Genomic DNA, 16,569 nt, shown 5'->3' with positions numbered 1-16,569 from the left:
AGCAACGTCACCTCTCCGATGACGGGGTTGCCACGCTCCTCTGGCTCTGCAGCTCAGGTGGAGGGAGCTGTTGCTCCTCTATGCTCTGAGTGTCGGCGGGTCCCCGAACATGCCGTTAGTACGGCACGGGACTGCACCGCCTCCGCCTTTATGTGTGTTTCTACTTAATAAATATTGGTCGCGATTCAGCGAATTGAGTTCCTAATGCCTTGGCATTCTGCCATTCTTGTTATACGTGCGTAATACACAATCTTAGTCGTTTATATATATTGCTAACACACACACTTTCTGCTAAGAGAAAAAAGAGGTACTTATATGCTGACGAGCAGGAAAAGAAGAGGAGGAAGGAACAGGAAGGACTATGGCCACAAGAAAAGGCAATGGAGTACAGAAAGGACTTGGTTTAAAGGGAAATGTGGTTTTTAAAAAGAAAAAAAAATGTTACTTGGAAATGTTTCATTTGTTTAAACTGCTGGGGACAGGAATAAATAAGAAGTTGAAGCATAATGCTCGCCTCCGGTCTTCACATAGAATTCACACCACAACATGAGAATTACACTGCTACAAAAAGACAATGAAACAACATAACATTGCATCGCATAACATTCAGAAACCAAAAGATAACTATATACATTAAATATTTACAATGTTCCATTGTGGTCTGACAACACCCATGTGTCAAAATATCACCATGATGAACAAACCAAGCCCAGCATGTTTCAATCCATTCAGATTTTCTGGGATTTTCTTCAGAGGCAAAATACAATTGTTTGATGTGTAGAGTAATAAAACCTACAAAACGGTAAATCAGAGGACAATTATTTGTATCCAAATACAGTAAACGACCAACTTTAAGTAAAAGAAGAAAATATTCTCTTTCTATAAAGGACACCAAAGTGGTGTATGTGAAGAAAGCCGAATATTTCAAAAATGAACTTCTGACCCTATCAGTAGTAGATAAGGACCAAGAGACGACTAACGATATATAAAACTGTTGAATTAAAAGATGACGTGCTGTGCCTACTCGTATGATCATCAGAGTGCGTGGTTTAATTAAATAGAAATAGATGTCACCTGAAGTAACACGTGTGATCGACGGATCTATTATGTAGGTTTTCCTATTTATTTTTGCGAGTGGCAATTTCGCCGAATTTCTTTTGGCCAAGTTTGCCACTTTTGTTTACCATGGCCAATATTGGTTTCACAGAATTGGCCCTATTGAGCGGCATGGACAGAAATGCAAAGCAGCGGTTTGCAGCAGCTATTGTCTGCAAACTGCCGCAGTATTTCGCTGCCGTGTTCACATCTAAACTGGTGAAGGCATTTTAAGGAGTAGCTAAATATTGCTGCCGTGTTGAAGGAATACGTGTGCAGCCATCACTATGAGCGTATCCCCTCAGTCCTTTGTTATCAGTTGTATTACATCATCCTGTGCGTGGGTGATTTGTTGGCTAGTCCTTCAGTATTGTAATACCGTGGAATTACCAGAAACTGTTTTGCAAGTTAATTACGTGTATGATGCATCAGAGGTTTATTTGAAAGGACACCATTTCCTTAATATAGAAATCAACATACAGGGGTCTGTTTATTGACTCCGGTTCTAATGTTTCATGATGTTCAAAAGGCGCACTTGAGGTTAATTACGGTTTCGTTCTGTTAGTTTTAGTATTTGCATCACCTAACACCAGGTTTATCTTATGTTCAAAGAGTGATAAGGACTTTTGGTAATTGCTTTTCTTTCTTTACTGCAGGTGGGATTTTCTTTGATGCTGCTATTCACGACATTGACATCATCAGTTGGCTACTGGGGGAGAGGGCACCGGATACAATATTTTCACTGGGACATGCTTTCTGCGTTGGTGAGAATATAAGCAAGGGTGTTGCACTTTTTTCCTTTTGGTTGGTTTCTCAAACCATGCATTACCTCCACGTCCACTCTTCCTCGTCCCAGTACTTCATGAGCCCCCTGCCTCTGACACAGGACCTTCTTCTATTTCTTTAAATTCCTATAACTCCTCTCCCACATCCAAGTCACTCAGTTTAATTTTTCCTGCCTCCGGCAGGTTGGGCTTTTTCTTCCCGGTGCGGGGCACTGGGGAGCACCGATTGCTGGCCCCCTGGGGGGGGGGCTGTGTGGCGGGGCCCTCGGCTCCCTCAGGTGCGGCGCTGCTCCTGGGCCACCTACGGGGCTTGGGGTCACAGTTGAGCGGGATTGCCTCGCTCGGTTCTTTGCTGGGCTCCGGACCGCAGCGTGAGCATTGTGTCCCGGGTCCTCCATGGCCCGGGGGAAGGTAAGGTAAGGAGAGGGGAGGACTGGGCTTGATGTTTTTTCCCTCTCCTCCTGTTTTGGCCATCTTGATTCGACAGGCCTTTTCCTCGTGCTCTGTGTACACATCTTTATTGGAAATGATGGCAAGCACTTGGCAGTATGGGCTAGCCTTCCCTTTTGTTGTGTGGCCTCTCTGCTTCTTGTCGTGGGGTGACAGTGGCAGAGAGTCTTTGAAAGTGCGGGGGCTCTGTTCTGACGCAGGCATGTCACATACCACCCGCTCCTCAGACACACACAGCCCAGGATGCACCGGATGTTAGCTGCATTCTCTGGAGGAAGGTAAGGAGAGGGGAGGACTGTGCTTGATATTTGTCCCCTCTCCTGCTGGTATGGCCATCTTGACTCCTTCAACATGCCGTTTCCTCGCGCTCTGTGTACACATCTTTATTGGAAATAATGGCAAGCACTTGGCAGTATGGCCTAGCCTTCCCTTTTTGTTGTGAGGCCTCTCTGCTTCTTGTCATGGGGTGACAGTGGCAGAGAGTCTTTGAAAGTGCGGGGACTCTGTTCTGTAACAGGCATGTCACATACCACCCGCTCCTCAGACACACGCAGCCCATTATGCACCGGATGTTGGCTGCATTCCTTGCGTGCAGCCTGTGAAAACGGCACCGATTTGGACACGTCTGCAAGTGGACAGAAGGGTACCGGCCTGGCATAGTCTACACTTCGGGTTCAAGTCTCTGCGGTGCTGACTCGGCCCTTCATCCTTCCTAGACCGACGCATTGGAACGATTTAGGGCTTGGGGCTACCAGCTACTGGATACAGGGCTCAAGCCACCTCTCAGTAATGTGGCGAGTTAGTGGTGTGTTTGGGTCTGTACTAGCTAGGGACGCAGACTCCTTGTCCTGTCCTCTTCCTCTGAACTGCACGAGGGAAGGTCAAAGGAGATGATTTTCTTTTCCCTTGTCCGGCATGGAATTATAGAAAATGCATTATGGAAGTAATGGCCATTCAGAGGGTTCCCAGTGTCTCTTCTTTTAGGGCCTAGGTCATCCGGTGCCGACGTGTTGCTTTCACGCCTCCTCTCAGACTTGTGGGAAGTGATATGGCACATGGTGGCACATGTCTGTGCTTAGAGGGGTTCTCAGAGCCCCTGGTTCCGGTGGAGGGGGATGTCACTTCAGTGGGTTTTTTCAGTGTAGGAATACCCCAGGTGGGGGGTTGCCTTTGATGTCTGCTCTCCGGGATGGATTGCTTTGCCCCGCTTTGTGACAGTACTCTGCCCTTTTGACGCCAGCCTGGTGGCTCCTCTGTCGGCTCGGGGGGCCATGGTCTGCTGGACTTCTGGGCTGTCCTGTATCTTCCTTTGGATAAGTCGGATCTTTTTGTGAGCTGACAAGCATGCTGTTATATTGTGGCGCAGGCATGCTTCAACGTCCTGTGATTTTCCTCTGGTGCAAGTGCAGTGACTGGCGGTTTTCCCTAGCTCCTTGTCTATATCTTCTCGGGGGTATATGGGACCGGGGGGGTTCGGCTTCCTGGGTAATGGGCTCCTTCCGGAGGGGGGTATCAGTTGCAGTTCCTGTCTCCTCCTGTCCAGATTTGCTTGGTTAGGACTTTGGTACCCAGCTCACGGTCCAAGTAGTTGGCCATGGGATCTGTTCCTTCGGAACGATTGTTGTGGGTTACCATCTTGCCCGTTCCTCTCCCTGTTCATGGTCAAGTTTTCTACTTGCGGGTGTTCCTGGTCCCTATGCCTTCTAGGATGTGTCACCTGCTTATGGGTCTCAAGACCCTGCACTGCTTGTCCGGACGTCTGGCGAGAGTGTACTCTGGATGTTGTGCAGGGGGGCGCTTGCTGGCTGGTCTGGGCTGGGTTCTCAGAAGGCAGTGTGTCTCGGCTCGCCTGTTGCTGAAGTTACGGGACACGTGGCGTCTTGCGTGTTTTCTGGTTCCTTGAGCCCTTCTTCGGTTACGTCCCCTGGTGTCTTATACTCTCTCCCGACGTCTCGGCTTTCGTAGTTGTGTTTTCAGTGTTCCCAGCGCTGCGAGTCTCCCTGCTCTGGTGGCGGGGGGTTTCAGGTCTACAGGCTGAGGTGTGCATGGTCCTTCCTCCTGTGGCCTCTCTTACTACCGACGCCAGCAGAAAGGGTCTACATTGGGGGTCCTTTCAGCTCAAGGGTTGTGAGATCTGGGGAGAGCCGGCGATCATCCGATTGGCAAGAGTTGTGCCATTGTCCAAGCTCTGGTGTACTACAAAGAGTTGCTGGACGGTCGGCGGTTTTGATCCGATCGTCCAATACGACGGCCTTGGCATATGTCAACTGCAAAAGGGGTTCTGGCCTCTCCTTGAATGCTCTGGCAGCGCTGATAGGCACCTGGGAGAAATCTTATTTGGTGTCTCTGGTGGCCTCACGTATCAGAAGGGTGGATAATGTTCAAGCGGATCTTCTCAGACGCCGGTTTTCACTCCTCGGCGGAACTGGTCCTGTTGGCCCAGGTCTTTGCGGTGACCTGTGTCAGATTAGGGTCCCCGGTTCTAGGCCTTTTTGCATCCCCGGCCTCAGCAGAAGTTCCCCTCTTCTGCTCTCGGTTTCAGGCCGGGAGGATTGGGGGATGGACGCCCTCTCTGTACAGTGGCCTTGGGTTTTCCTTTATGCCTTTCCGCCTATTCACCTTCTGCCCCGGGTGGTTTGGCGCATCAGAGTGTCCAGGGTGACTGTGTTGTTTTTAGCTCAGTTCTGGTCCCGCCGGAGTTGGCTCCCCTCTCTGTTGGAGCTTCGGTCCTAGGAACCTTGGCTGGTTCCGAGGTGGCCGTGTCCCCTTCAAGGGGATCTGCGGTTGCAATTCCACTGGATGCAATGGGCAGTGTGGCTATTGCTCAGTCTAGGTTGATATCTCAGGGGTTCTCAGATCCTTTAGCTGAGTACATAATGGATGCTCTTAGACCCTCCACTCTGAAGGTGTTCAGCAGGTATTGGGGCCATTTCCGAGACTGGTATGGGCGGTCTGGGATCCCTCCCCTGCGTTCTGGCCTCTCTGCTATCCTTCGATTCCTCCAGATGGGCTTTTGACAGGGGCCTGGCAGTTTTTTTTTTCTTTCTTTTTTTTTCCCCAGGCTTCGCTCTCAGTGGGCCTCCATGAAATTGCTTTGGGGGACTCTGATGGTCACTTGGATGGGGAGTTGTTGGTGGGGAAGGTGCTCCAGGGTTTTTCTTCTTCCCGTCCTTGTGCTGATAAAGGGCTTCCCCCTTGGGATCTCCCTCTTGTATTACGGTTTCTTCAAGGGCCCTTTTCTGAGATTGATATCAAACATCTTACACTGAAATCTGCTTTTCTTATTGCCCTCGCTTCTGCCCGTAGGCTTGGGGAGATTGGGTCTCTCTTATGTCACCCTCCTTTCCTGAGGGTGCTGCCAGACTCAGTGGTGCTGAGGTGTGGACCGAAGTTCCTCCCTTAAGTTGTATCTCGGTTTTCACACCTCTCAGGATCTGGTTCTCCCTGACTTTTTTCATGATGCGAGAATGCATGAGGAGGTGGCTTGGCTTAACATTATGTCCGGCGGGATGTGTTGGAGTATTTGGCTAGGTTTGCTTTTTTTCCACCAATCTGATAGTCTTCTGATTGCTTGTGGTCCGGCTGGGGCTGGGCATAACGCATCTGTGGTTTCCATTTTCCGATGGTTCCGGGTTGTGATCTCCAGAGCCTATGTGGCTTTTGGCCTGCCTGTGCCTGCGCACGATCAGGGGCAGTCCGCCAGGGGTTTGGCGGCTTCCTGGGCCGATGCAAGGAGGGTTTTTCTCTGCAAGCGATTTGTATGGCTGCCGTCTTGGCTGGTTTAGGGATTTTCATCAACCGCTATGGGTTGAGTTTCTCCCACTCGGGGGGTTGGTTCCTTCGTGGTTGGAGTTTTGTCTGTGGGGATGTGAATTAAGAGTTATTGTGGGTGTGTTTGCTGCACTGTTTTTAGCTCTGTGTCTCATTGGGACCTTTTCCCCGTTGCTGCTTTAGTATACCTCATGAAGTAAGTACTGGGACGAGGAAGAGTGGACGTGGAGGTAATGCTCTGATTACTTACCTCTAATCTTCATTACTCTTAGTCCTACTCTTCCTCATCACATCACTGACGACCCTCCTCACCCTCCCTGCGGGGAAGGTCCCATGCTCTGGCTTGGTAATATGAAACTGAGTGACATGGATGTGGGGGAGGAGTTATACGAATTTAAAAAAATAGAAGAAGGTCCTGTGTCGGAGGCAGGGGCCTCATGAAGTAAGTACTTTGACGAGGAAGAGTAGTACTAGGAGTAATGAAGATTACCAGTAAGTAATCAGAGCAATATCGACTGTTGTTTACATTCTCCAGTATTTTAAAAATCAACATGGGTCACTGGTTTTGTTTGGGATACTGTTTGGTGGTAATGCATTGGAATACTGTTTTAAGAATGCTATAGCCCCCCTAAACTACTTGTTTTCTCAGCTAATTATTATTTTCACACCATACAACCATTTACCAATACACCTCTGCCTATCTGCCTGCCTTGCTAGGTACAAACCGCCCCCTTACATCTACATTCTGAAAGTAAATTAGAAACTTGACAATTAGGGCAATCTCGCCTTTAAGATTTATTTTAATTTTATATTTATTTCAGTGGGGGCGTCATTTCAACAAAAAATGACATTCATAGCAACTATAAACAAAGGGCAAAGGCAGTGGTTTAGGTCCCTTTACAATAAGCAACATAGTACGGGGTGATTTATTCAAAGAGATGCCCAGGCTATTTCGGATCAGGTGGCAGGTACATGGAGAGGATTACATGATATAAGTAATCTGACATAGTCGCCAAGATACTATATTATTATTATGACACTTTTGGAAGTCCTGAGAGACTTGGGGTTTGCAGTGGAATTCAAGTTTTGTTAAGAAGAGTTCCACTGACGAGATGGCTTTGATGTCATGGGCACAGGTATTCCAGTGGGGTGGGGCTAGTACGGAAAAGGGGCAAATGCAGGAGGACGCACAGAGAGGATTGGGGTGAAGTTAAGTAGCAGGAAGAGGAGCAGAGATTACAGTCCCTGGAGTAAAGAGAGATTCGGTCTGCAAGGTGGTGTGAGGCAAGAACGTGGGTGGATTAAAAGACAAGGAGCAAGAAGTTGGAGAGAGAGATTGATTTTGCATGGAGGGCTATCAACCTGGTTCTCTGTAGGTGGAAGTGTGGGAGGATCTAGGTAAGCAGTGGAGTGTTCATGTTGCAAAATTAAAGGGGAAGTTCGCTCAAAAATGTTATTATTCCGATCGTTTGGTCATGTATTTTTAAGCATACCATAATCGATCTTAACATTTTTTTCCTATGTATCTTACCTTAGTTTTCCTCACTTTAACACATGCGAAAACAACGGTTTGGGTGCGACCATCTTGTGTTAATGTTATCCATTGATGATCATCCTAAGTTCAAGTGCGCTCGCGGAACAAAAGCATGTCACCCTCCCCTGAAGCTGACATCACTAGTCCAAACGATATGCTCCACCTATTCTCATGTTGTTCGTGGCCAGCATAGCCAAACGTGTCCTGTCATCACCCACGCCATAACGTTACTTAACGCAGAACTAGGAAGATAAACACACACATCCTCTCACAGCGCGTAACTTTTCTTTCTTGTCCCAATTAGGATAGAAAAACATTATTTTAAGAAAACATCAATTGTCTTCAATGTAACAAGTGCTTTTATTTATCAACGAACGCTCACAAGAGAATATTAAGTCCACAAAATTAGCAATATTTTTTTGCCATAAAAGTTATAGCTAGCGAAAATCGCATGCTAAGAATGTTGTTTATAACTTTCTCGTGGTTGATCAATCACCGTACTCCAATTATTGTGTGCCCTTATGTTACTCCAGCAAAACTTTCTAATGACGCATATGGTGTTCTGTTGGTGAGAAGATATGGATTCTTTGCACTTTCAAGCGCAACGCTTTCGCTTAAGCACGTTGTTACATCATGAACGCTGATGGGTTGCTATTTATTGCTAGTACCGCCAAAGGGCAGATTGGCCCCTGTCGGCCGTCCCACATAACGGTTATACATTAAGCAGCGTTCATGGTTATCCGCCAATGTTGATTGAAGAATCCATCAGACGGTAGCTGGTAACTATGGCAAACGCAGAACGGTACAATATATACACATATTAACAGAATAAAATAATGTATTTTAGTAGCCATTCTGTAATCGGATAGAACAAGTTACTGTATAATTCAGAAACCGGATGAAACCCTATCATAAACACGAACCACACAGAATGAACACACACTTGACAACATAAGGGAGTATATGAGACCACAACGTCCATGAAAGGTTAGCACTGTGAAGCTTGTATAGCTCCCAGTGGGATGGAGAACCGGATGCTTAACATAGCGGGCCCCACCAGAAAAAAAAGGACAGAGATAGTAATGTTTTATGTTGAACCACAGACAGATGGCATTATAGCGGAATAGGTAAGATTAGTGGTCGAAAAGAGAACCAAGTGCCCACAGAAAAGTTTCAGCCGCAGCCCCTCTCCAAACCCCCACTTTATGGTGCACAACAATGTAACGGTGACAGCACACCAGGATATTCCACGGGACAAAGCGGTTTAGATATCTTTAGCCTGCATACAGGTTGTGCTTGCGGGTCTTGGATGAATAATCGTCACAATATGCTCCAGCTAACAACCCATAACAAGGCCAGTAAGCAATACGTCCAAAAAAATCAAACCTCTATTCACCCCTCTTTAAACTATACACAAATAACAATCATTACTAGACAGACAAACTGCGAGTTACGCACTCGTTTTTTGATAGTGCGTGGTATAAATATCAGTCAACATAACTTACTCTGTCAATTCTTTTGATCAATTCACACGTCGCTGAATTAGTCATTATGCATACAGCACACATACCGTTTTTTAATCGCACAAATAATATGTATAGTTGAGCTTATATAATTTAAGGACGTTCCATTCTCTCATTATCACAGTGAGTAACCACTCCGAACAACAGATCTCAGAAATGGAAACTACATTTTCATATGTCCACTTTCAATATAGTAAATGTTATCATTTTTTGTGGGTATTTGACACATTGTGTCCTTCGAACAGTTGCTGGCTTTCGCTCAAGGCCAAATAACAAAAGCAGCTTGTTTTCAGTGATTGAAGTCAGAGATGGGTAGGTTTCGATTTTGTGAAAGAATATCACAAATAAAAACACAGCAAAAAAAAATGGACAAGACGCTGCTTCGGGCAAGTGGTTCAGAAAACCAAGGACAGTTGCAAACAGCTATGTGAAATATGTTTCACAACAGGAACGTAGGAACAATCCAGAACGGTATGTGTTGCTTCTACCTCCGGGGATATATCATCTCTAAGAAAATTCAATCGAAACCCCACCTCTCCCTCGTTCATCACTATTTCATGAAACAAAGCGCAGAATGTGTGGGTCATTGTGACTGTATTTCTTCATCCCTTCCCCCTGGCACCAGCCCACGAGCCTCCCAGATGCGTTCCATAGTGATGTGGTAGTAGGCTTAGCATATTATCATACTTTTCACAATGTAATTTATGAGAGACCTGGCCTTCATCCCATGGAGAGATGAGCCCAGCTGACCCCTGTGGGAATCGACAGATGGCTAAGAAATAAACCAATTGCAGCCTGGCATCCCGTATGGAGCAGGATCATGTATACTGTCTTACGAATCGTTCTCGAGCAGCAGAATCCTTTGATGATATTTTTTGTATTCTGTACAATTAAACCTTGTTATCCTTGCAAGCTATCTTTTGGCTTCTTTCCCTAGAGGGTTGTATTCATTTTGGTGTGGGCGTAACAGGGGACACTTCAATTGCACAGCTCTTACTACAATTCATGCATTTTCGTTCATACTCCCTTGCGCACCTGAGCCAGCCCTCTCTACCTTCATGCGAGACAGGTGACATTGCGTGCCCATACTAAATAAGCTACATTCATGCTCTTACTAGCCTTCTGCCAATCAGCCGTGCTAGTGCATAGGGTAAGGAAGGTGGACCTATGGGGGTACAAGTGCTGGAGGAGGGTGTTAAGATGTATTTCTAAACTCTTACATGATGTGCCGACATTTAGGATGCCACCCTCGGTTTAGTGAAACAGGGGGACTTTCTGGACAAGCCAGACCAATCTAGGTAGCTTGGCAGGCGGTCAAGACTAAGTCTCCGGAGGAGTGATAGTGATCGGAAGCCCAAAATGAGCACACACAGCAACAAACCACAAATTACTCTTAGACAAGTGTATATGAAAGATATCTATACATTTATTGTCGACTGGACCAATAGATACAGATAAACTTTAATTATGCGAAAACAGTTACCACACACAATATTCTACTATACAGCATCTATACAATACGCTTCATAATGTGAAAAAATGACACAGCCACAACCTGTAAAGCAAAGGGTTGCTTAACACGCTCGGAGCATTAGACAATTTTTTGGAGTCGTTCCCTAACTTTCTAGTCCAGCCCTGAGAAGTGGGTAGCCTTGTGCTCAATATTGCAGTAGTGCATGAAAGTGCACGATCGCGCCGGTGAAGCAAAACGCTCTTCTTTTTGGGAAGGCTGTAGCAAGTCAGGAAGGAGCCTGAAGCAATGAAAAATTGGTTCCCACTATTCGAGTAGGATGTGACCTTGGCGGCAGATCAGTTTTCAAAAGGTGAGCCTAGCTGAGATCAGTTTTCAAAAGGTGAGCCTAGCTGGGGAGCGCAGGCTAACCCAGCCAACATCGAATACCTTTATCCGTGCATAAAAGGTATCGGTTGTGCCGGTCCGAAACCGTCAAGTAATGCAGGGGCTTGATCCATGTAGCCAACTGGAGAAATTGGATAGATTTTATGTCTGCAGTGACATGCTTTTTACCCCTTTCAATAACACTTTCATTAAACATATTGTCGACGGGGCGCCCCTCCACCTCGTACATATATAAAACATATACCTTATTGTAACGACTTATTGCGTCTGCTGTGTGGAGGCTGTTACTACAGTTTTTCTGAAGTCAAAATAAGGGCTTAGTAAAAACATTCAACTGAGGCAGTCCAATACTCCTTTCTTAGTATAATGCTGTACCACCTCAGTTCAGGGTAGCATAGACGAAGCAGCTAGGCTTGTTTTAGGGGGGAGAGAGGGCTGTAGAATCAGTACAAATGAAATTGTAATTCGAACAGTCCAATGAAACTCAGAAACACTATGGCCCTCATTACAAGTTTTTCGGTTAGGAATCCGGTGTTACCGTGATGGCGATGACAACCGGTTCTGTGACCACATGGATGCAGAAATGAGGAAGAATTACGGGTTGGCGGCCGTGCGCCTCAGCGCAGTGCAGAACCGGTGCCAGTACCATCACGGTAACACCCACGGAGACGGATGCACCGGGCCAAATGCCAGCGGTACATCCCTATCCGCCTCACCATGCCGGTATTATTGAAGGCGGAAACACCAGTGCCGGAAATACCGGCATCGTGAAAACCGGAAAGAGAGCGGTGGCCATTACATAAATCACAATCCACTGCAATCCTCTGGTACCACAAGGCCCACAGTTACTGTGCCTGGCTAAAAACCACAAGGAATGTGACATCAAGGGTGCCAGTCAACCGGCAGTGGAAACCCTGCTTCAGTGAGGCAGAACTCACTATGCTCTTTGAACACACAGAGGCGCTCCATGCAGCAGAGAAGGAAGGCCATATGGCCTGAGGCTGCCCAGAAGGTCTCAGCTGTGGGGGTGACTGGGCAGACAGTAAACGACTGCCACAAGAGGTGGGACGAACTGCAGCTGTGGGTCAGAAACCTGCTGTCAGCCCACAGACATCAAGGCTGTGCCACAGGAGGCGACCACATTCCCCACTGAAGCTGCATCCGTGGGAGGAGAGGTGCCGCAACATGCTGCATCTTGAAGCAATTGAGGCGGTAGGGGGAGACGAGGCCAGAGCAGACCCACCTGGCTAGGCTGGCAAGTACATAGAGTGCAAAGACATGAATGTGAATGAAGGTATACCTGCCCCGCCCTCCCACCAAGGCACACAGAGCTACATAGCACAGTCCCCATCAACCCTAACACACCCAGCACCTCCATGCCCCCCCCAGCAAGGCACACAGAGCCACATAGCACAGTCCCCATCAACCATACCACACTGAGCCCCATGCCCCCCCCAGCAAGGCACACAGACCCACATAGCACAGTCCCCATCAAGCCTACCACACCCAGCACCCTCATGGGACACCACCACCCGGATAGCCAGACGGCATGCACCCGAGTGCAACCCCTGAATCATACACCGCATCACCCATCAATGCATGTACTTGCAACTGGATGAAGCATGAGGAGAGTGTTGTATGTGATTGCCACATGCACATCCTGTGACACCACTAACGGCATGCCTTACAATCCCCCACAGGAATAACATCCGACAGTGACAGGGATCAACAGTTGACGCCAAGGGTGACTGCACGTGGCCGTTGTATGAGACCAAAACAGCAATCCACTGCTAGCACCTCCGGCACCCGTGCTGCGGCTTCGGTGCCAGTGCACCGCCCTCTGGAGTCCAACATCCCTGCAGCGCCTGTAGACCAGCATGCACTGGTGGTGAATCCCCCTGATCCCACTCCAAGTGCACCTGCAAGTGCTACTGCACCACCAAGCCATGAAGAGTCAGAGGGCGTGGAAAGCATGCATGACAATCAGGCCACCAAGGCACCAGGGTCAGGGAATGAGGGGTGAACCTCCTCACCTGAACAGCTCGGCACATTCCGCCCGACCAGACTGCACAGTCCAATGCGCTCACCTACACCATGCCTTCAGGAACTTACCTCTCGCCTGCAGCGCATTGAAGAGCATCAGGACACGCTGACAGGACTTGTGGAGCGACCGTTGGAGGAGTCAAGGCTTCAACGTGATGAGGCTTGTTTGCAGCAGCAGAGCAACAAACCTCTGTGCAGCGCCTATCGCGCACAATAGGGTGTTTTGCTACATGTTAATGTCGAGAAGGGTTAAAAAGTGTAACAGCATCCAATCTAACATTGTGGAGACAATGTTGCTAGCCCTGCAGGCCACCATGGGCCGCCTGCCCCCACCAAACCCTGCCTTGCACTCCGCCAGCAGCTTTTCTTCGAGCTCTGTGGCCGGCAGCCCCAGGAGGAGGTCAACGCGGCTGGCTGGAGCAAGTGGAAAGGGCAATCATGGGCCCAAGCGTGGTGAAAAAATAGGGCGTATGGTGTGACACAGAAGTCACACATGTCGTGATGTGGTCCTGGTCGGTGGGTGGGTACTTTGGGGAGGTGGGGGTGGTCCATGGTGGGGATTGTTAGTTGGGGCCTGGTCGGTGGGTGGGTACGTTGGTGAGGTGGGGGTGGTCCATAGTGGGGATTGTTAGTTGGGGCCTGGTCGGTGGGTGGGAACATTGGGGGGGTGGGGGTGGTCCATAGTGGGGATTGTTAGTTGGGGCCTGGTAGGTAGGTGGGTGCGTTGGGGAGGTGGGGGTGGTCCATAGTGGGGATTGTTATCTGGAGCCTGGTTGGTGGGTTGGTACGTTGGGGAGGTGGGAGGTCACGTGTGGGCATAATTCCTAATTGCACCTGTTCCATTTGTTAATTACTCAATACACTGCTGTGCAAATGCAAATTACGAGTGTACAATCCTCTTTCGTGTGTGTTGTAATCATTTAATCTAAGTGTCACAAATTGAAGAGCACCATGTGCATTTGAATTTGATCAGAAAACATTGTCTATGAGTTCTCCCGTGCATGTAGGCCATCAATGGCACCCCGGCCTGGTTGTACACCCATCCCGTCATCATCATCTTCATCCTCATCTGCTGGCTCAATTTCCAGGGGCAGTGGAATGTTCCTGCGTATGCACAGATTGTGCAGCATGGCCATGCCAGCACAATTTTGCCTACCTTCACCGGGCTGTACTGCAATATCGGCTGAGGCAACGGAACCTGGCCTTCAGCAGTCCAAAGGTCCGTGGAGGCTTCCTCATGCCTGTACCCGTGGCCCTCGGATGGGTGTCATGAGCCATGGCGTGAGTGCATATCCGGCATCACCTGCATGGAAGTGACAGTAAGGAGACTTGTTAGTGTTTGTGGTATTACTCTTTGTATAGGATAGCATGCCTAGACTCTCTGTGTGAAATCAGCACAGTGATCACTGCAATCCACACATGTCCTATCTGATATTCCTATGTTGGACATATCTATTCTGCACACTTCCTACAGAGACAGTTTTGTCTGATCGTTCCATTCGTGAAGTGATGGTAGGCAACTACATGTTTCAATCATTGCAATGTACATGTGTTCGAATGTGGTAGTTGGCTCATGTATTGTAAGGTGCTGGGCAGATCTGCATCAGCCAGACGCAGACCATACCAATGAGGTGACTTCTACGCACAGCACGAGGTGCACCCATCGTGCACATGGGTGTAGCTACTATTTATTCACCGGGGGATACTCGCTACCACATGTTGGCATTGCATGTTGTGCCACTCCATGGCTATGGTATCCCTAATCATAGCCAGGGTATTCCCGTGACACGGCATAGTGTCATTTGCCAATTGCAGCGGTAAGCTGGGTGGACTCTGGGGCTTGGGACACTGTGGTGCCTGTCTATTTCCCATGCCCTCCGAACTACACAGGGGTCATGCATTGGCAGTTCTGCTCACCCAACAGCCTAGGACACTGTGGTGCTTGTCTACTCCCCCACCCCCCCAACTACACAGGGGTCATGCATTGGCAGTTGTACTCACCCAACAGCCAGGTCCTTGTCCCGCATAACGTGCCATGTACCCTGGCAATGTGGAGTTCTGCAATACCATCGAGTCGTGTGTGGGCCCCGGGACACATGCACAGCAATGCGTGATGAGTTGTTGGGCATCACAGACCATCTGCACGTTGAGTGAAATTGATTCCGATTGCCATACACTCATTTGCATGTCTGACAGTCAACTTCACATACGTACAATCTAATGTGCCTATGCAATTGGGCATGCCGGCAAGGGCATGGAAGGCCACTTTGGTGGCATTGACCTGGTCAGGAGTTCAGGGTAGGGCAATGTGGTCTGACACATGGCGTAGCAGCGCATCCAGTACCTGGAACAGTATCCTGGAAAAACAGGGTTGTGACAGCCAGTGCAGCTCCCCAACAGTGTGGTGATAGGTTCTAGTGGAAACAAAGTGCAGTACAGAGACTACCTTCAGCAGGGGTGGGATTGCAGTCCGGATGTTGATGAGGCTGCTGATGTTCTTCAGTGAGGGTGACAATTGATATTATTGTGGCCCTGTCAAGTCAATATAATGTATGTATTTGACTTGGGGTCAGGTTCCAGTGTGTGGCCCTGATGCGGGGTAATGCTGGCTGCCTGTGGGCTGGTTCCATGCTGTACATCGATATTTGGGATGGCCAGCGGGTTCCTCATTTGCCTCCTGCGCTGCCTCAGTGCTGCTTCTATCTCCACTGCTGCTTGCAGGTTCCACATCTCAATTTCTGCTAGGGCGACTGACAGCATGGTTGTGTTGGAAGGTGGCTTGGGTGTGTGTGTGGTCCTTTTGTAGGCTCCCAGTGCCCTATGATGTGCAGCTGGCCTAATTGTGCACACCTGGGGCTTATTGCAGCTCACCTGCCACTGTTTAACGCCTACTCTGTGGTGCCGCTGTTACAGGCACTGTGTTCACGGTATTACCGCCATATTTGTGGAAGTGTTTCTGTGTACGTGGTACTCGTAATGTACCCGGTATTGCACCTTGCCGGTAATTGGGGGAGCTAGTCCTACAACTGTTTCTGGTCACAGTGCTACCGGCTGCGGCTTTGCAGAGATGGTGTTTCCGCCATTGCGGGTCAGAATGTGCCGGTCCGGAAAACTGTGCCAGTACGGTTCTACCGGCACCGTTGCTTCTGGGCCGGCAAACTTGTAATGAGGCCAATGTATTGTAACAATAAATGGTTTATTTAAATATGAGTAGGCCCGGATAAAGCTTGCCAAAAATAAGTACTATCACATTATAAAAACACAACACTACGCTTGAAGGTACACAGACCAGAGCATATAACCTTTTTTGGAACACCTAACAGGAGTTCTTGCGAAGTCAAAACCAATAGTCACTTTTAGATTACATTCAGTAATTCCAGGGCAGAAGACCCTATTAGTTGTACTGTGACGCTCAGCAAGAAATCGCGTAGTCTAATGAACTGAACAATACATTGTTATGATCTAGTGATACTCATGTACTAGGCACAGTATGAACCTATAACTCTGATT

General features: G+C 48.3%; 1 protein-coding gene across 4 annotated transcripts in view; it reads left to right on the top strand.

Moving 5' to 3' along the window:
* The window catches only part of LOC138472193 (inositol 2-dehydrogenase-like), a 457,962-nt gene that overhangs the window by 335,765 nt on the left and 105,628 nt on the right, over positions 1 to 16,569 (top strand). For 3 of the 4 annotated variants that reach the window (XM_069610239.1, XM_069610242.1, XM_069610241.1), the window contains one exon: positions 1,752 to 1,859. The exons of the other annotated variant lie outside the window; for it this stretch is intronic. In XM_069610239.1, the coding sequence (XP_069466340.1) occupies positions 1,752 to 1,859 (108 nt within the window). The remainder of the gene's footprint in view (positions 1 to 1,751; positions 1,860 to 16,569) is intronic. 4 annotated transcript variants of the gene reach the window in all.

Source organism: Ambystoma mexicanum, chromosome 8 (assembly GCF_040938575.1).
Source record: "Ambystoma mexicanum isolate Mex_15411 chromosome 8, UKY_AmexF1_1, whole genome shotgun sequence".
Lineage (NCBI taxonomy): Eukaryota > Metazoa > Chordata > Amphibia > Caudata > Ambystomatidae > Ambystoma > Ambystoma mexicanum.
The sequence above is the reverse complement of the archived record's forward strand: the minus strand, read 5'-3'. Positions and strand labels throughout refer to the sequence as shown.